Here is a 16,907-nt window from a genome sequence, read left to right on the forward strand (position 1 = left end):
AGCCTTGATTACTAATGATCTCCATTTAGGCCTTACAGGATCTGTTTTCTGTCTAGAAAACATCCGAGCTGCTTCCAACCAGGCCACTAACTCGGCAGCTTTGCTGTCCCCTTGATCCCTTTTCGTCTCTATTCTTTGAGGCAACTTGGAGGTTGTGTTTTATTTTACCCCGGTGACATTTTGACTGCAACCCCTCTGGGGAAGCCGCAACCTTTGAGATCAAATGCTCAATTCACCTGCTCCCTGCTTGAGCATTTGCAATCAATGCCAAAAGTCAATGCTAATCCTCCTCCCCAAGCCACTGCAGCTCCTGGGGCTCTAGATGAAACGCAGACTCTCACTGAAGAGTCCACCCTCGATAAACCGGCTCTCACACGTCGGTATCTGAGGAGTCAGAGCACAGAGCAAGGGCAAATCCTGGTTTTGTTCACACTGGGCTGATGCCAGCACAGACTCCGGGGTCTCCCTGGTGCGATCCCAAAGAAAATGTGTAATAAAGCCAGAGTGACTTTGCTTAAGTGTCCTGTTTGATCCCACCACGAACACAGGCTGCATATGTGCTGGAAATACATCCCCTCCCCAGAGGGTAGCATGAGGCTGACCAGCCTCATCTGCTGTTCAGGCAACCAGGCCTCCTCCCTCCCCAGAGAGCCCCAGGCTACATCCTCTACAGCTACTACATTACAGCACCAGCTACTGGAAAAGCAAAGATCCCTATGAACAGGGGGCCCATATTATTTTTAAGGAAATCCAACACATGTCCCCCCCTTCCCAAGACCACACTCATGGCAGTGCCTCCCCTGGCCCCATCCCACACTAGCCAATCCCTGCTCCAGGCAAGAGGAGAAATGCCCAGCCTGGTCCACCCTCGCCTCCAGCCGCTGCTCAGGAGGAGCGGGCCCGGGCACTTGCAAGCGGCAGCAGTGGTGCCAGCCCGCACACCTGCCTGGTGCACCATCCTGCTCCGCTACCGTGCTGGACTGAGTGCCTCTGCCTCCAGCACCCGATTCCAGGACTTTTCAAATTTCACCAAGTGACTGGGACGACCTACAAAATCCAGGACTGTCCCAGCCAAAACAGGATATATGGTCATCCTACCTATTAAGCTTTCTGCTATAAGCTGGAGTCAACTCTCTCTTTACTATCTGTCTGAAAACATCACCTGCACGTAGCCTGGGCACCAGGAGCAGAGTTACTCAGGTCACCCATGACCTGTGGTCTGCCAGAAGCAGCAGAGTGTACTATCCTGTGGGCCAAAGACTAGTTCATTCACTTACGGCAATTTCTTCCACGACTTGATTCATCGAGCTTGGTATGTTGGGGTTGAGAGAGGATTGTTCCCCCTAGAGCAGGGGCAGGCAATTATTTCGGGTGGCAGACCGCTTAACGAGTTTTGGTGAGCCGTGGAGAGCCACACACACAAACTCTTTCAGAAGATATCATTTTAACGAATTATAAAAAAAATAAATCATATACCAAAAATCAAACATCTACTACAACATATTTTAATTTTACTTCAAAAACTTATTTTTGTCCTGATTTAAGTTTTTTTGAGTAGTGTATATAGAAGCAATTGCATAACAGCTCAACAAAGTCTTACTCTTGTATATTGTGTATGGGGGTGGAGGGGGGATGTGTGTGTGTGGGGGGATGTGGGTGGGGGCATGGAGTGGTATGGGGCTGGGGGCTGGAAGAGAAACGTGTGTACGTGTATGTGGGGGCTGCCCATGCGTTCAGTCCCAGGAGTCGGCCAAGGGTTAGGAAAAGGGGAGGAGGCGGTGGGGGAGAAGGCAGAACTCGCCCGGCCAGGGCAGGGCAGTCCACCCCCCGCAATCTGGCCTGCAGCTGCCCCCACAGCACTCCACATCAGGCCAAGCCCATGCTGCTCCCACCCGGGGCAGCCCATGCCGCGATTCTGCCCGCGCTCATCGGCCCTGGCCCCAGCCCCAGCTTTCCGGTGGGGCTGCTCCAACGCGGCTGCAGCTGCCCACGTACTGTTCTGCTCCCCTTGCCTCCAGCGGCTGCTCCTCCTCCTCCTCCTGCCCCTGCTGCAGCTGAGCAGCTCCTGCCCTGCAATGCAAAACTCCAGCTCCTGGCCACCTCCCACCCACTCTGCCCTCCCAGCACAATGAGCAGTCACTGGGACCGTGCATACAGGCACAAGCATGGTGCATGCTGCCCAGGTGGGAGGGAGCAGGGCTCGACCCCACGCGGAGTGCTGCAGGAGCAGCCGCTGGCTGGATACAATCAGTTGGTGGGCTGAATATGGCCCATGGGCCATATTTTGCCCACCCTTGCCCCAGAGACATTTATTTTGCTAATGCAAGAATATAGTTCCTCTCTCGACCCCAACAGGTTCTCCAAGTCAAAATATGACACTGCAGAACACAAGGGAGAAAAGAGAGAGAGATGACGTTACGGCACAAATATTAAAGTCTCAGTATTTACACTGCAGAGCTGAGAGGATCCAGCACTTCTCTTCCTCACTTGGAACATTTGAAATAAAAAGAAAACCCACAAGTCAACCCACACATATTTCTATTTCTGGAAAAACATTAAGGGGCTTGATAAGAAACTTGGAACTCTGAGTAGATATTGCACTTGGCTGCACATTTCTATTTGTTTTGAGTTAGTCCTTAAAGAGGTCAATCTGATGGAGCACCGATTTCAGAATTGAATTTACAGTTAAAGAGTGTTTCTCCTTCCCGAGCATATATAAATTACAAATCAAGTGATCATGTTGATAGCTGCCACACAGAGTCAAGAAAGTTTCTTACAGCATTTGAAAAAATTCTGACATATGCCAGTCTCTGGTAGAACTGCCATATGGAGTTTACCACCATAACATAAGCTTTGGCCTGTTAATGGTGGTTATGCTGTCAGCACTGATAGACTGAACCTAATCTATGTAGATTCTTCTCAACTATGGCAAAGGAAAGAAAAAAGACAATTTCAAGCAGAAAAAAAGTATCAAATGTAGCTGAATCTAGAATAAAAAGTAGCAAAGTAGAGTAAAAACTATATCGACAAACATGTGATGTACAGTGAAGCACGTAAGATAAAATAGGAAATCAGACTCCAGGCAATGCCATGGCATGGAAAAAGAAAGTTTTTCAACAGTGTTGGCATATAGAAGAGTCATGGCCTTGCTGACAACAACCTAGATATGGCAAGGCAAATGTTTAATGTAGACACCTAAACTGGTTTGAAGCTCTCATCAGTTGGTCACAATTAAACCGAAGCAATTAAGCAGAAGTTAATCTGGTTTTAAGTGCATCTGCTTTCAAGCTTTGCACTGTGTTACCTGGAATATTTTAAAATTCATTTAGTTACAATGACTCAGCTTTCCTCTAGCAAGGAATCATCTTCAAGAGGTAATGGCGGGCTATAAAAAGGTACAGTCTCCACCAGCTCTTTACCTCCAGATCACCAGTAAATGAAATGAACATTAAGGGCTAGATTATCAAAGGTATTTTGAGTTCCCATGATGGATGTTAATGTGTGAATTTACCACCTGTTGGTACGATGGTGTGCATGCTCTTATAACAGGACAAATGACAAACAGCTTACTCCTCAATGAAAGTATGGCAAGCCACCTTGCATTTACTGTGGGATAATTTATGTGTGTAACCCCAGGCACAGGTATATAACATGCTTACAGGTGTCTGCTATACCTAGATGCAAACTGCCAAGCACTTTTGAATATCCCACTGTGGGCTACGTTGACTAGGAGCATTTAGGAGTTGCAACACCTAACTCAAGTGCATGCCCACCTCGTGGAACCTTCTACCTCAGATTCGTTCCCTAGAGCCCCTGGCAGACATTTATTTAAACATGCCACTGGATCTGATCCCCAATCCCAAAATCAAAGCTCCTGCCATGCATTTGTGGCATAGCAGGAGGCACAACTGTTGGGATTGGGGATCAGACCCCAAATCATGACTTACTCACCAGTGCAGGAGAAGCCTAGAATTATGCTCCCCCCTGCACCAGCCAGTTGAAAAATGGGTGCCCACAGATCTAGAGCCAGGCCCAATCAGGGTTTGGAACAGCGGACTGTCAGGGACCGCACTGGGGCCAGTTTCAAACCCCAGTGCAGTCCCTAACCCAGCCACCTGTTCCATTTAAGGTGCCATAAAAACCAGCCATAAAATTGTTTTACATTACATGTAGAACAATTTTGTGGCTGGTCTGCCATTTATGGTATTTTCATTGGGTGCACAGGTACCCCCCTTGCTATTTATGCCATGATTAACACGTTAATCATAGCATAAATGTAACACATGGAGGGGACCAAGGTTTCCTATAAGGCATGGGAGAGAGAGGTGCCAAAGAATGGGTTTCAAAGAAGTGGGCATGCTTAGTGGGGACTATCTAATAATAAATGCCAAGGACACTGGCGGGATAAGAATAGAACAGTTTCAATAGAAAACACTGAGTGCACACCACACCACAATACTCCTGGAAAAGTCTTCACCATTACGCTACTGAATATAAGCTAGGGGGAGGGCGTGGGTGTCCTGTGTGGAACTGCATGTGCTTTGAAAGCATCCCCTGGTTCTCACCCTGCAGACAAGACAGGCAGACAAATGCCTGTGAAGGAGTTTGTGAGATGGAGGTGAAAAACTGCTCAGTGCTGTCAAGGTCTTTACTGGTAGAGCTTTAAGACAGCAAGGCAATACAGGCATGTCTGGGCTAGACGGTGGTCTTGAAAATCTAAATGTTGGCACCTGCCATTCACTTTGTAGACAAAGGTCAACCTTGTAAATCTAGCTCCAGAAACTTTTCTGCAGATTTAGGCTCCAGAATACCTTTGAAGACCTGGCCCTAAAGGCCTACTCCAAAGTCCACTGCAGTCAACTGAAAGACTCCTATTGACTACAATGGGTTTTGGGTCACACGCGGTTGCTACAACTGCTTTGTCTTGAATTCTCTCCTGCAGAATTACATTTTCTCAGCTTAAAATTAAGGGAATATCAATCAGTTCACATCATTGACACAACATCTACAAATAGCTTAATGGATCAGAAAGGAAAAAGAAAAAATTGTCAGCATGAAATACATTAGCGGGGCTGTCAGTTGGGTATGCCCATTATCGACTTTCCTAAAGTAACAGAAAGTCTAGATGGCACTTGGAGAGTGAATTGATTTCTGCATTTCCTATGCTTGTCCAATTTTCCCATTTAAAAATATTCTATAAAACCTCAGCACTTGATTTTCTCAAAACCTGGATTCCCAGAGCTAGAGCTGTACTTGGTGGAGTAGCTATATTTGGGTAATCCAGCTACATTTGCTTGATTCCCCAAAACCTACAATTGTGAATGGAAACATAAAACCAGGCTTTGGTGTGACAAGAAACACCAGGGGGGGACCAGACTACCAGGTATTCATCAAGTATTCAGCAGGTATTCATTCCTGCTTATGCAGAAGGTCGGACTTGATGATCTATTGAGGTCCCTCCCGACCCTAACATCTATGAATCTATAAGTTTGGAGATAGAGACAGTTCTTCATATCCATTTAATGTCACTTGTGCTTTTGCATACTGATATTCTCTCTCACACACACAACTTTACATGAGCAAACCCATTGACAATAATGGTATCACACACCTAATTAACGCCACTAAGGTGAGTGAATATTTGAAACCTTAGTCCTTAAGCTGGTGATATAAACACAAAAAGCATCTTTTATGATGAGCACTAATATATGGACTATGGTATTGCCTCAGTGCCAGGCAAAGCCCATGGTGCTAGGCACAAAAATGGAAGAGAGAATGCCTATTCTGAAGGGACCTCTATAGGCATCTGTACACCCTTGCTCTCAGATTCGCAGCATACTCTCAATCTCCCTAGCCTCCCACTTCAGTTCCCAAGTAACCAATGTGTTATAAGAAAAACCTAATTAAGGTTGTTCATTAGCCTGCCATACCCCTTTGTCAGCATCTCTCAGACCTGTCTCCATCATTTATTTCATGCTGACCCTAATTCTCGGGGTCCCGCCCTGAATTCGCCCTTGCACCCTCTGCTCTTCCAGCTCTTTCATCTTCACCCACCTGTGCTGTATGTGCAACAATTCAGTCAAAAAATCATCTGATTAGATGCAAGTCAGAAACAGTCGATTTTACCTCTTAAATCTAACATGATTTGGAACCATTATCTGACTGCACCATCACGATTTTATTGCTTTTGCTTTCCTCCTCCTACTCTTCTTTTTTTGGACACAACTGCTCGTCACATCTTGCACCAAATCAGACTGCAAGGGTTTGGAGAACAGAGAATGCCTCTACTAACATGTTCTCCAAGTATTTTGTGCAGTGGGGCCATCATCTTCAGTGGGGGGGGAGGAGGGGTCTAGCCATGACAACAATATTAATGTGAAAGATTAATATTCACATTAAAACACCGTGGAGATTTATATATATACATATACACATATATACATATAAAGGAGATGTGAATAGTTGTGACTGCATAACAAAGTATGATGGACTAAGAGTTATATTATTACTCATATATTTACACGACGGGGTAAGAGAAATGGGATATTATAGTTCTCACAGAAAACCTCATCCAATACAGTTACACCCAGAAAAAGTTAGAATATTAAAATATTTACAGCACATTCTGTTTCTTTTATTTAAATGTTACAGAATTGAACATGGGGGGAGGGAAGTGGGTAAATCAAAACACAAGAAACCCTTCCTACCAAACTGCTTTGATCAATGAAGTTCTCTGGGACAATGGCGGAGAGAAGTATTTCTGCTGGTTTAATGTTTGCAACATCAAGCTTTGGGGTGGTCTCTTCCAAAAAGGAGCCCTTCCAAATCCTTCTTGGAAACGTTGGCTGTTTTTGTTCCCTGTGCCAGAATTCACCTTAACATTTTTTTTTTCTTTCAATGAAGAGACAAGCAGCTTTCATGTTTCTTACCTTGGAACCTGCCAATAGACCTCCGAGCAGTTTTGTTCCTTTTCCGATACCAACCACTGCAAAGAAAGGAAGAGGAACATTGCAACAATCCATTACAAAAACTGGATTCACAATCTCTGCATGTACCATCATTCACTGCCATACATCACGTTAGTCAGAAATATCACATTTCCTGCACTGCTGGCGTATAAATGGGCTCAATTATCCTTGATCAGTTGAATGAGTCTTGCAAGGGAAGGATCCCGAAAGATAAAGATATTGCCTAAGAGAAAACACCTCTGATGTTCAATTTACCAGAGGCTGAGGAAAAAGAGAGGGCATGAAGTGGAAAACAGATAAGCTTTGCCTATTGTTAATGTGCTTTAATTCTATCCTGGGTTTTCTTTCTTTCTTTTGTGCAGTTTTTGCAGTCGCAGTGAAGAAATGCGCAGTGCAATTAACCATGTTCCTCAGTCTGGTTTGATAAAGTCTTTGGCAAGGTTCATTTTAGCGAGCCAAAGGCATAACTGTAACTGATGGGCCATTTAAAGGTTATTAGTGGCCAATAGTAACACAACCAAGGCAGCAACAAATCCCATAAATGAAATTAGTTTAGCTGTGATAGGACCATGGCAAGAAAGTAAAATAATCAGGAGGTCCCTGGGTCTCTTGTGAGGATCATTTATTATCAAACACAGGCTGACATGTGTGTATGGACCACTGACTTTTTCAATTTTAAATCACATTTTTACATGTAGCCATTAACAATCAATCAGATCTCCATCAATGAAGTAAATGGATGGGAAAAAAACCTCTTTATGGTATTATAATTTAAATTAAAGCTTCCTACAGTAATGTGCTTCTCTTTAATAATTTTGTCTACTGGTTTCCTGCAAATACAGCAGGTTGAAGCAGTGGGTAAAATAAGAAGGCAAAAAGCATTGGAAATCAGGCATATTGTTAATGCATTTTAAGTGCTCATCACCATGCGAGTGGGACAAAATTCTCCAATATTTTCTTGTTTAAGAGATACCATTACAAAAATGATTATTAATATATAACTTCTCATACTTCTTTCTACAAAATATTCCAGAAACAACAGACATTCGGGTTGTTTCATAAAAGCTACGTGCTCTGATATAAAAGTGTACCTCTGTATCCCTTCCCTTGATAAAGGGAAAAATCTTCCACTTTAAATCCATAGAGAGAATTTGAATTATGTTCTTATAAATGGAAGCTTATCTATAGTATAGTTGTACATGTGACAGAAATATTGGTTGCACCTGTTACCTTTTGAAAGTCATAATCATTTTAATGCCTGGAGATGTTTATCTGCAAATGTAATAACTGCCTGATACCACCGTTATGTGAAGAATGAGATGTTACATGCAAATATATTGGTTCAAATGACTGCATTATAACTGATCACTAATTTTCCAATTAAGGAATATGAATTGGTTTCTCATGTTAGTGATTTAGAAATGCTGATGGAACGCCTTAACCGAGTCAGGATGACAAAAACAACCTAAGGACTGGCCAAACTTAAATGTCATCAAATATAATCTACAAATCATTTAAATCAATTAAAAAAAACCAACCCTATTTCAAAATCTGGAAACATGATTTTATATAAAAATGAAGATTCACCAGAAATACTATATTTACCTGAATATAAGATGATCCTGATAATAAAATAACCGCCCCCCCCTTTTTAGATTCTATATACAGAAAGGGTATACATTTTTCATAATTTTCCAGGTATGGAGTCTAATTATTGGAGGTTTGCCTTGATTTTTTCCCCTTCCCACTGCTACAGAAGGGAAAATAAACCTGGGGCGTAAGGTAGCCCCTTTGCCCTATGCCCCCACAACTTGTTCTTCTCATAAGTCCGGGGATCCTCCAAAAAATTATATGCAAATAAGGCGCAGAGCAACCTCATCAGCACTAATCATATGGGACTGGCTGAGAGAGGGGGCAACTCGGCAAAATGTATGGGGCCCTGGTTGGTGAGGTTTGCCAGACATTTAAGGTCGGTGAAGAAACAGGAATCACTGGAAATGGGAAAGGAAGGTGCAGCTCAGCTGTGGGAGTGAAGAGGAAGTCGAAATGTATGCAACACAGTGGCTCACCATGACATTTAAAAAGAGTCAGTGCTGAGTGCGACTGCACTTAATGGGCACTACCTCACATTTTATTCAGATGTTGCATTTACCCAGTGGTCGCCAACTGGTCAATCTTGATCGACTGGTCAATCGTGGCGCTTCTGACAGTCTATCTCAGTCTGTCAGAGGCTCCATAATCAAGGGCAGCAGGATGCATATGGCTGGGCTGAGCAATGCCTCCTGCCGGCCAGGCTGGGTAAATGGGGTCAGAGCCCAGGCAGCTCGTCTGGAAAGCAAGAAGGGGGGCGGAGGGGGAGATGACACGGTAGATCCTGGGGTGCCAAAATGTGATCTTCACCATAAAAAGGTTGGAGACGGCTGTACTAACTAATCTTTCTGGGGAAGAGGGGTCTGGCATAGACTTGTTCAGGAGTAGACCCTCTAAGGACGGCAGTGGGTCGGGGTACAGGTATGGAGTTGGGTGTGCGGCTGCATGGTGCAAACTGTGTTACAGGTTTTTAGTGTGCTTTGAGCTGCCAAGTGAACCGCAAGGGCCAATTGTCAGAGTGCTGGAGGTGGAGTTACATACATACATAGTTCGTTTATTAATATATTATATAGATATATATATCTATATAGATCTATCTATCTATATATATATATAAATACATATTTTTGCAAAAAAAAAAAAAGTGGTAGGTTTCCATTAGTAAGTTTGCCCACTATGGGCCACGCTTTTTATAGTCATGTTCAGTGGGCTGCATTTAGTCAACATCATAGTTGGTTTCCATTACTGACCACAAGCGGCTTTGAGCAGCAGTTCAGAAATAGGCAATGTATTTATTGTGGTTTCCTTGTGTGTAAGACTAGGGTCTGTTTTCCCCATGCTGACTGGGGTTGGGAGGGGAAATCTCATCTTGTACTCCAGTAAATACTGTAACATTTTAACTCCTATTAAATCCTCATACAAACCCCCCAAAAAGAGGGTTTCAATTCTAAGGATGTTTTTGGCATTTCCTACCACAAAGACAAAAGCAACATTGTCACATACTGCAGTTAAAAAGACTGAATTTACAGGCTACATATTTGTGAGCTGAAGCTTGTATCAAGACCCTCACATGAAGGTGTTGAGCCAATGAAAAATGACAAGCCAAGCCCAGAAGGATGTACATGTCTTCCCAACTTCAATGAGAGTATAAACAACATACTAACAACTTATTTTGTTAAGCACCAGACTGTGTAGTCTATGTATTTCTGGCAAGGAGATACAGGGTAATCTTGGTAAAACAAACAGCAAAGTTGAGCTTGAATTTACCATTCTTAATAATTAATTGGCCCATCTTTAGACTTGTCCTTTAATGGCTTCTTTGAGTAATTTATTTAAACACATACTTCATTTTCATTGCACTGAATTAAGATCACTTCTCTTTGCCCATTTACAAACTGTACAGTTATCCATAATACAGTAAGACAGGACTCGCCATTGATTTGAATAATGTACTTTGGTCTTATCTTACTTAGGGCGTAGCTATATGACATATTTACTATATAGCAAATTAGCCTTATGTGCACTAAGTGCAGAGACCATAAGAAACACAGCCTTACTACGAAGCAAGTCACTCAAGTCAAGGGTAAAGTTATCCCTTGAAAAATGTATCACACAATGGTTCTCTATTTCATCAGATTCAAGGCACCCATCATTAGACTTGAGGCACCCCATATAAAATGCCACAAGCTTTCACTTGTTTTTTGACTACCGAAAACATGTTTCTATTGCAAAGAACTCAGAAAAACCAAAAGAGCAAGAATGTTTTTTTGATGCTATTGACTCCTATTCTGAAATAGCTGGATTTATCTTGTGAATCATGTAGGTGTTGAACACCTAATAGTGGTAGTCTTGCAGAGAGGGGTAGTTAGCCATTTTGGTCTGAAATCAGGAAGAAGGCAAGGTAGAGATGCACCTTAGAGTTCAACTGAATCAGAAGTGTATACGCTTTTGTAAGCCTGAGCTCACTTCACCTTAGGGAAGCAAAGTGCTGGGAGAGGTCTCTCCCCTCTCCCTCCTGTCTTCTGCATTCAAATTACTCTAACAGACTGCTCTGTGCAAGCCTTTCACAGCATCCGATGAAGTGATCTCAGACCCATAGTGGCATTTCCGCAACCTTAGAGAAGAATATTCCCTATGGTGTAATCACCGATACAAGCTCTCACACAAGAGGTATATGGAGAAAACTAATGGAAGGAACCACGTTGTTTTCTGGTTGCTTTAGTTTTACTTCTGTTATTCTTTTACTTTCAAGCCCTTAAAAAAAAAGTAATAATTAATTACTGTGATTAATCTGCTTGCATTTAAATAATCGTGGGCTCAATGGCATGGCAAGGACCCGAGACAAATAAATACACCTCTGAACTGACGTTAAGAATCACAATCAGGATTAACTGGCCCCCCACCCCTGTTCCCATTTGTTTCTCTAGACTTTACAATTTTTGTGCTAACAGTTGGAACTGAACACCTTTACATTTCCTTTTCTATGCTACATTTGCAAAGCCTCAAAGTATGAAACAAAGTATGAAATTAAATATAGTATCAAAATGCATCTTTTAAAAAAATATATATATGATTTAGACATTTGCACGGCATTCAGCATCACTGGACCCAAGCACCCTATGAAGGTGTGGCAGTGCTTCACTCACATATGCAAAAATTATTCATATGTCCAAACACTACAGGATCAGGGCCTTAACATGCACACGTGTATACAAGAGGTCTGCCAGGAAGCAGCAACGAATGACTTCGACATGAAGTCTGAATTCAGAGGCACAGCATCACCCATCCAGAAAGGAGGTTTAGCAGCCACAGAAGGCGTTTCGTGACGCTGCCCACTGGCATGTACAAGATGTTCCACTGCCACCAGGGTAAAGACAAGAGATGAGCGATCCATTAAGCTGTTTGTGTCTCTGTTATTAATTCCTTCCTCTCCCCTGTTATTTCTTCTACCGTCTGAAAGCATTTGCCCCCGCTCCCCTCCCCGTGTTGTCCTTTTCAGTTGGGTTTCCATTGATCTCTATCTGTATACTTTGTATGTCAGTGGAATGAAACATCCTGTGCCCTTGCGAAGGATCGATCAGCAGCATATTAAGGTGAGACACGTTTCTGGCCAGACCAGATACAAGCCAAGCACGAATACTTTTTCTCATACCACAAGAGCAAGCTCTGGAGCCCACTGGATGGCAGAGAAACAGTAGAAGCAATTGAAAAGCATCAGTGATTTCTCTCCCCCACCCCTTAAATCAATGTTCTCGACTTCCCACAACCAGCAATATTATGCTCGGTGGGAACATCTGTGCCGGAGAGAACATCAGCTTCATAAGTAGATGCAGTGCTCTCCAATGAATGGCAACAGAGTACAGGAAATTGGAGCAAGCAGAGCTCAAGCTTCACTTCTAGTCTATGCACGTTAACAGTGCACACAGGTGGAAGAAAAAGACAATTACCAGCAGATGGGCATCAACGTATTTGCAGCTTCTGCACACAGCTCAGAGTGATTCTACTCAGAGAAGTGACTGCATCACAACTCAGCCTATCTACTCCCCCACCAGAGCCACTCACACCTGTTGACTTCTTTCCAACCAGGATTTTTACTCTGCAGGGCTGAAAAGAATTAAAGAAGCCATACCAGTCGGATTAGGCGAACTGCAGCACCTATTCTATGCTGTCCACTAATAAAATTATTGGTGCAAAGATGGGAGTAATCCAGCTCACTATGTCCCAAGGGTTAAGTTTGCAGGGCAGGCTGTCAGAACATCATGCTACTGGTAAACTCAACACAGCCAGTTTGGATATAAATGCATCTGTTCCAAGTGTATAATACCATGTTAGGCCCAGTGTGATCCCTATTTCTTATGCTGCAACACACTCCAGTTAACCTACATATCCCTTAAATGTAGGAACCACTTCAGCACATTGCATCTTTCAGCCCAACTGCCTGCTATGTAACTTAATTGCACTTCAGATAGGGGCATGGTAGCTGGAACTGCATCCACCTGCTTTGTAACTCGCTGTAGTCCTTTTAACTGTGCCAGAAACAGCCTAGGGGAAGGATCTGTCAAGGAGCAGCTATTGGAAGCCTTGAAAATGATTGCAGCTAGTCAGCTTCAGGGCTGCTGGTACCACGCCACCAAGAGCACTGTAAATCAACAGTCCTTCAGTGCACTGCACTGTCCCTGCTGTAATATGAGAAGCCACCACACTGACTAATTAGAAGATATTAAAATGAAGCTATGAAAAGCTGCTAATACTACAGCACCGATAGAGCTGCAGCCTTAAGAGTAATGATTGCTTACATGAAGTCTGGATAAGTGCGTACTTTACATAAGTGCATATCCTTTTTGCAGTCCCAAAATGATGCCCTTCAGTACATCACGCTGTATCTGATGCAGAAAATCACTTGACGACAATAAAAAGGGAAGCTTATAAACGTCCCTTTTTCTATTGGATGGGATCACCTTCGCTTCTTGTCCTAATCTATTGTGATGCTACACTTTATATAACAGATGGCTGAACTGAAGCCTACACGTAAAGCACTTCACATTTCTCTGGAGACAGGAACGGTGTTTTAGAAACACATTATTATAACAATAAATGCTACCAAAAAATCACGACAGCTGCAAAATGCCAGCTTATTCAAACAAAAGTACATATCCATCTCAAGTTAACAGCGGCAAAATTTGTTAAATAAAAGAGAGACAAACATGACAGATATTTATATTTTTCATTACCCAGAACTCCTGAAGCTGCACTATCCAGAGTCCCACCGTGTCCAATCTTCAAGATTGGTTTCTTCCTTTTTCTTACAACCTCTTGTACACCAGCTTCTGCACAAATAAATTGACAAGGGGCATTACAAGACAACCTCAGCACATGGCAGCAGGCAAAGTATCTGGTATTTATGTTGAAAGGTACCAAAAGGACAGAACAAATTTAGCAGAAAGCATTTTCCCTTCTTCCCCAATTAAACGATGAATTGAGAACATAGGAACTGCTCCTCTTAAAAAAATAAAATAAAATCGCCACTGGTTCATCTACAGCAATTTTCACCGTGTGCCATTTCAGTATCAGGCAATAATAATAAATCATCTCCTGCACCATCAGAAACAGATTTGCCATGAAAGGTTCAAAGAACACCACTGTGGGCAATTTACCTGGTATGTTTCATTAATGAAACATGGAGCCTCATCATTAGTAGATCCCCACCAGAGCGATCATCTATCACACACAATGGTGTGCAATCACTGCCTCTCTGTGGTAACACAGTACAAATAGTCTTGCCATATTTAATTGCACAACATGGGAGAAATGTTGCACGCTGCATGTTTTCCACGGGGCTGCGGGCAAGCGAGCAGAACCTGCGTGCTGTGGTGTATCTGCTCTCGTGGTATCACACACAAACAGTATCATATTGGGATATTTTTAAGTACAGGTTAGGTGTGTCTACATGTCACCGTACGATGATGTTGCTACAGCGCCAAGCTTTAGTACTTCCTTCGGGTGGTTACTGCACCGTGTGCACCGTGCATGGTTAGATTTCGCTGCTAGCGGCGCACTATGCCCAGGGAGCGCACCGCTACCGTGTTGTAGCGCACTGTATGGGGACATAGCGCCTCACTATGTCACTGTAGGGCGACGTGTAGATGCACCCGTTAGACACGCGTCTTCCTGGGACGGTTTGGGCAGGGACGTTCCTGCTTAGAGCGGGGGGCAGAACGGATGACCTTGAGGTCCCTTCCAGCTGTATTTGTTTGATTGTCCAAATGTGACTGGCCTTTTCATCCGATCTAGGACTTCCTCAGCCCAGGTCACTCTTTGAAGGGCTCATTCAACACACTGAAGGGCACTGGGAACTTAAAAGCTAGTAAATAATATGGTTATGAAGGCTCCACGCGCCCTCAAGTCTCTGCACCTAGATCTGGAGGTTTACAATGACGCTTCATTATTTCAACTGCTTCACTTTCTCCCGACTGCTGGTAGCAGTTCCCCAGTGCTTCAAAGACCCACGCGAGCAACAGAAACAGCAATGATTCAGAAAGCGACTGTTGTTATGATTTTACACAGATCCCAATCCAGCACTGAGCTATCACAGGGAGATGGATCCTAGCTGTGCGGAGCCCCCCTCGCCAGGTCACCCCACAGGTCGGGGATCCACTATCCAGCTTTCAGATTAGGACCAGGGCCTTGAACGCCAAACGAGCCTACAATCAGCCCATGAGGATCGCGGTTCCACCATGCCACGGATGTGCAGACATGGTCCTCACCGTAAGGGGGTTGCAATCTTAATTTCTTGTGCAGAAGAGGAGGTGGCACAGAGCCCCATGGAAGTGATAAGTTTACTCAGGCAGGCCCCAAAGCTGCAGGCTGGTCCAGGTCTGCCCCAAACCTGCAGTCGCTCCCAACACCGGAGCCAGGCTTCAGTGGGCTTCCCTCCATGGACCGAAACCAGACTGCTAGACCGGGACCTGCAAGCAACCTGAAAAACTAGAGGAGAACAGTACCTTTTGCTGACCTTCGCTTTGTCAACAACGGGCCCAATGTACGTGGGCCGAGGAAACGGAGGGGTGGCGAGGGCAGCAGAGTGACTGCTCGGGTCCTGCCCGTGTTTGTGGGGGATGCCAACGCAAGCCTGCCGGGCAGGTTTCGCAGCTGCATGAGGAGGCCAGACAACAAGTACCCCCACTCTTAAGACATTTGTGCAAGCAGACACTGGAGAGAAGGAAACTCCATCTGGGATTTAATTTTAAGGAATTTCCTCCCCTCAGCTGGGAGTGTCTGGGCAGACATTTACTCTGCCTCAGCCCTCATCCGCGTGCCCCTCTGCAGCCCCTTGACCCTGGACCAGATTTTTTAACCGGCCATTCCCCATCCCTGTGCAAATCAGGGCTCTGACCTGCGCCGCGGGCCAGGCGTCTGCCTGCACGGGCGCAGTTTCAGGTGGGTTAGCAATCTGCCAGCATGGAGGGTGGGAAAGACGCACGCTGCTGCCGAGCCGGGGGGGCAAACACCTGCACGCCCAAACCCCTCCCTGGTGCTCGGGACAAGGGTCCCACCACCGCCGCTCCGGCAGCCCGCTCTGCACGCAGGCATCCAGAGAGCAGCTCCAGAGCCAAGCTGGGCACGGCCTCAACGCGCGCTGCAGGTCCTTTGCACGGTGGCAAACCTCCCCGCACGAGACCTGCCTCTTCTCCCCAAACCACCCCATCCCAGCCTGGATCTCCACCCCTGCCCCTGCCCTGCTGTACCTGCCAGCAGCTTCGCCTTCAGCTGGTTGAGCAGATCAGCTGAGGTAGGCCCCTTGGGCTTATACACAGCAAAGAGCCCGCTCAGCGAGAAGAGCTTGTCTGCTGCCATGCCGGCCATCAAGGTCCCCAGCTCCTCGCACACCTTGCTGGCCATGCTGCCAGCACAGCGCCCAGGCCAGCAGCTCTGCCCCAGCTTCCCCCCACGTGGGTGCAGCTCCCAGGCAGGCAGCAGCTAGAGGGCAAGGAAGAGGCAGACTCCTTCCTCCTCCCAGGCATCCTGGGAGATGTAGTCCCTGCCCTGCCTGCTGCAGCATGCTGATCTGCAAGGGCTCTTGGGACTGGTAGTTTTCTGGGGGTTGCAGCTGGAGATGCTGCAGCCTGCGTGGTGCAGGGAGCGTATCATTTTGCCTGGACCCTTTCCTGGTTGCAGACAGCCCCCCCCACGAAACTAGAGCAAAGGCTCGGTGCGACCTAATGCTCCTCTAGCATCTCTCCCAGCCCCCCCGAGCTGGTCCAAAAGAGATCTTCCTGCCACGGGTCAGATGGGTTAGCTCCTGCGGGAGGAGATGCAAGTCGATGAATCCAGAGCAAGGGGAGCTGGCGT

The 16,907-nt window shown here is 45.2% G+C and overlaps 1 protein-coding gene across 1 annotated transcript in view; it reads right to left on the reverse strand.

Moving 5' to 3' along the window:
- The window catches only part of TRUB1 (TruB pseudouridine synthase family member 1), a 45,916-nt gene extending 29,362 nt beyond the window's left edge, over positions 1-16,554 (reverse strand). Inside the window, exons 1-3 of the mRNA XM_006264738.4 lie at positions 16,304-16,554; positions 13,790-13,885; positions 6,930-6,985 (exon numbers count right to left, since the gene is read on the reverse strand). Coding sequence (XP_006264800.1) covers positions 6,930-6,985; positions 13,790-13,885; positions 16,304-16,457 — 306 coding nt within the window. The 5' untranslated portion in view covers positions 16,458-16,554. The remainder of the gene's footprint in view (positions 1-6,929; positions 6,986-13,789; positions 13,886-16,303) is intronic.
- Between the last annotated feature and the right edge of the window lie 353 nt (positions 16,555-16,907).

Source organism: Alligator mississippiensis, chromosome 6 (genome assembly GCF_030867095.1).
Source record: "Alligator mississippiensis isolate rAllMis1 chromosome 6, rAllMis1, whole genome shotgun sequence".
Lineage (NCBI taxonomy): Eukaryota > Metazoa > Chordata > Crocodylia > Alligatoridae > Alligator > Alligator mississippiensis.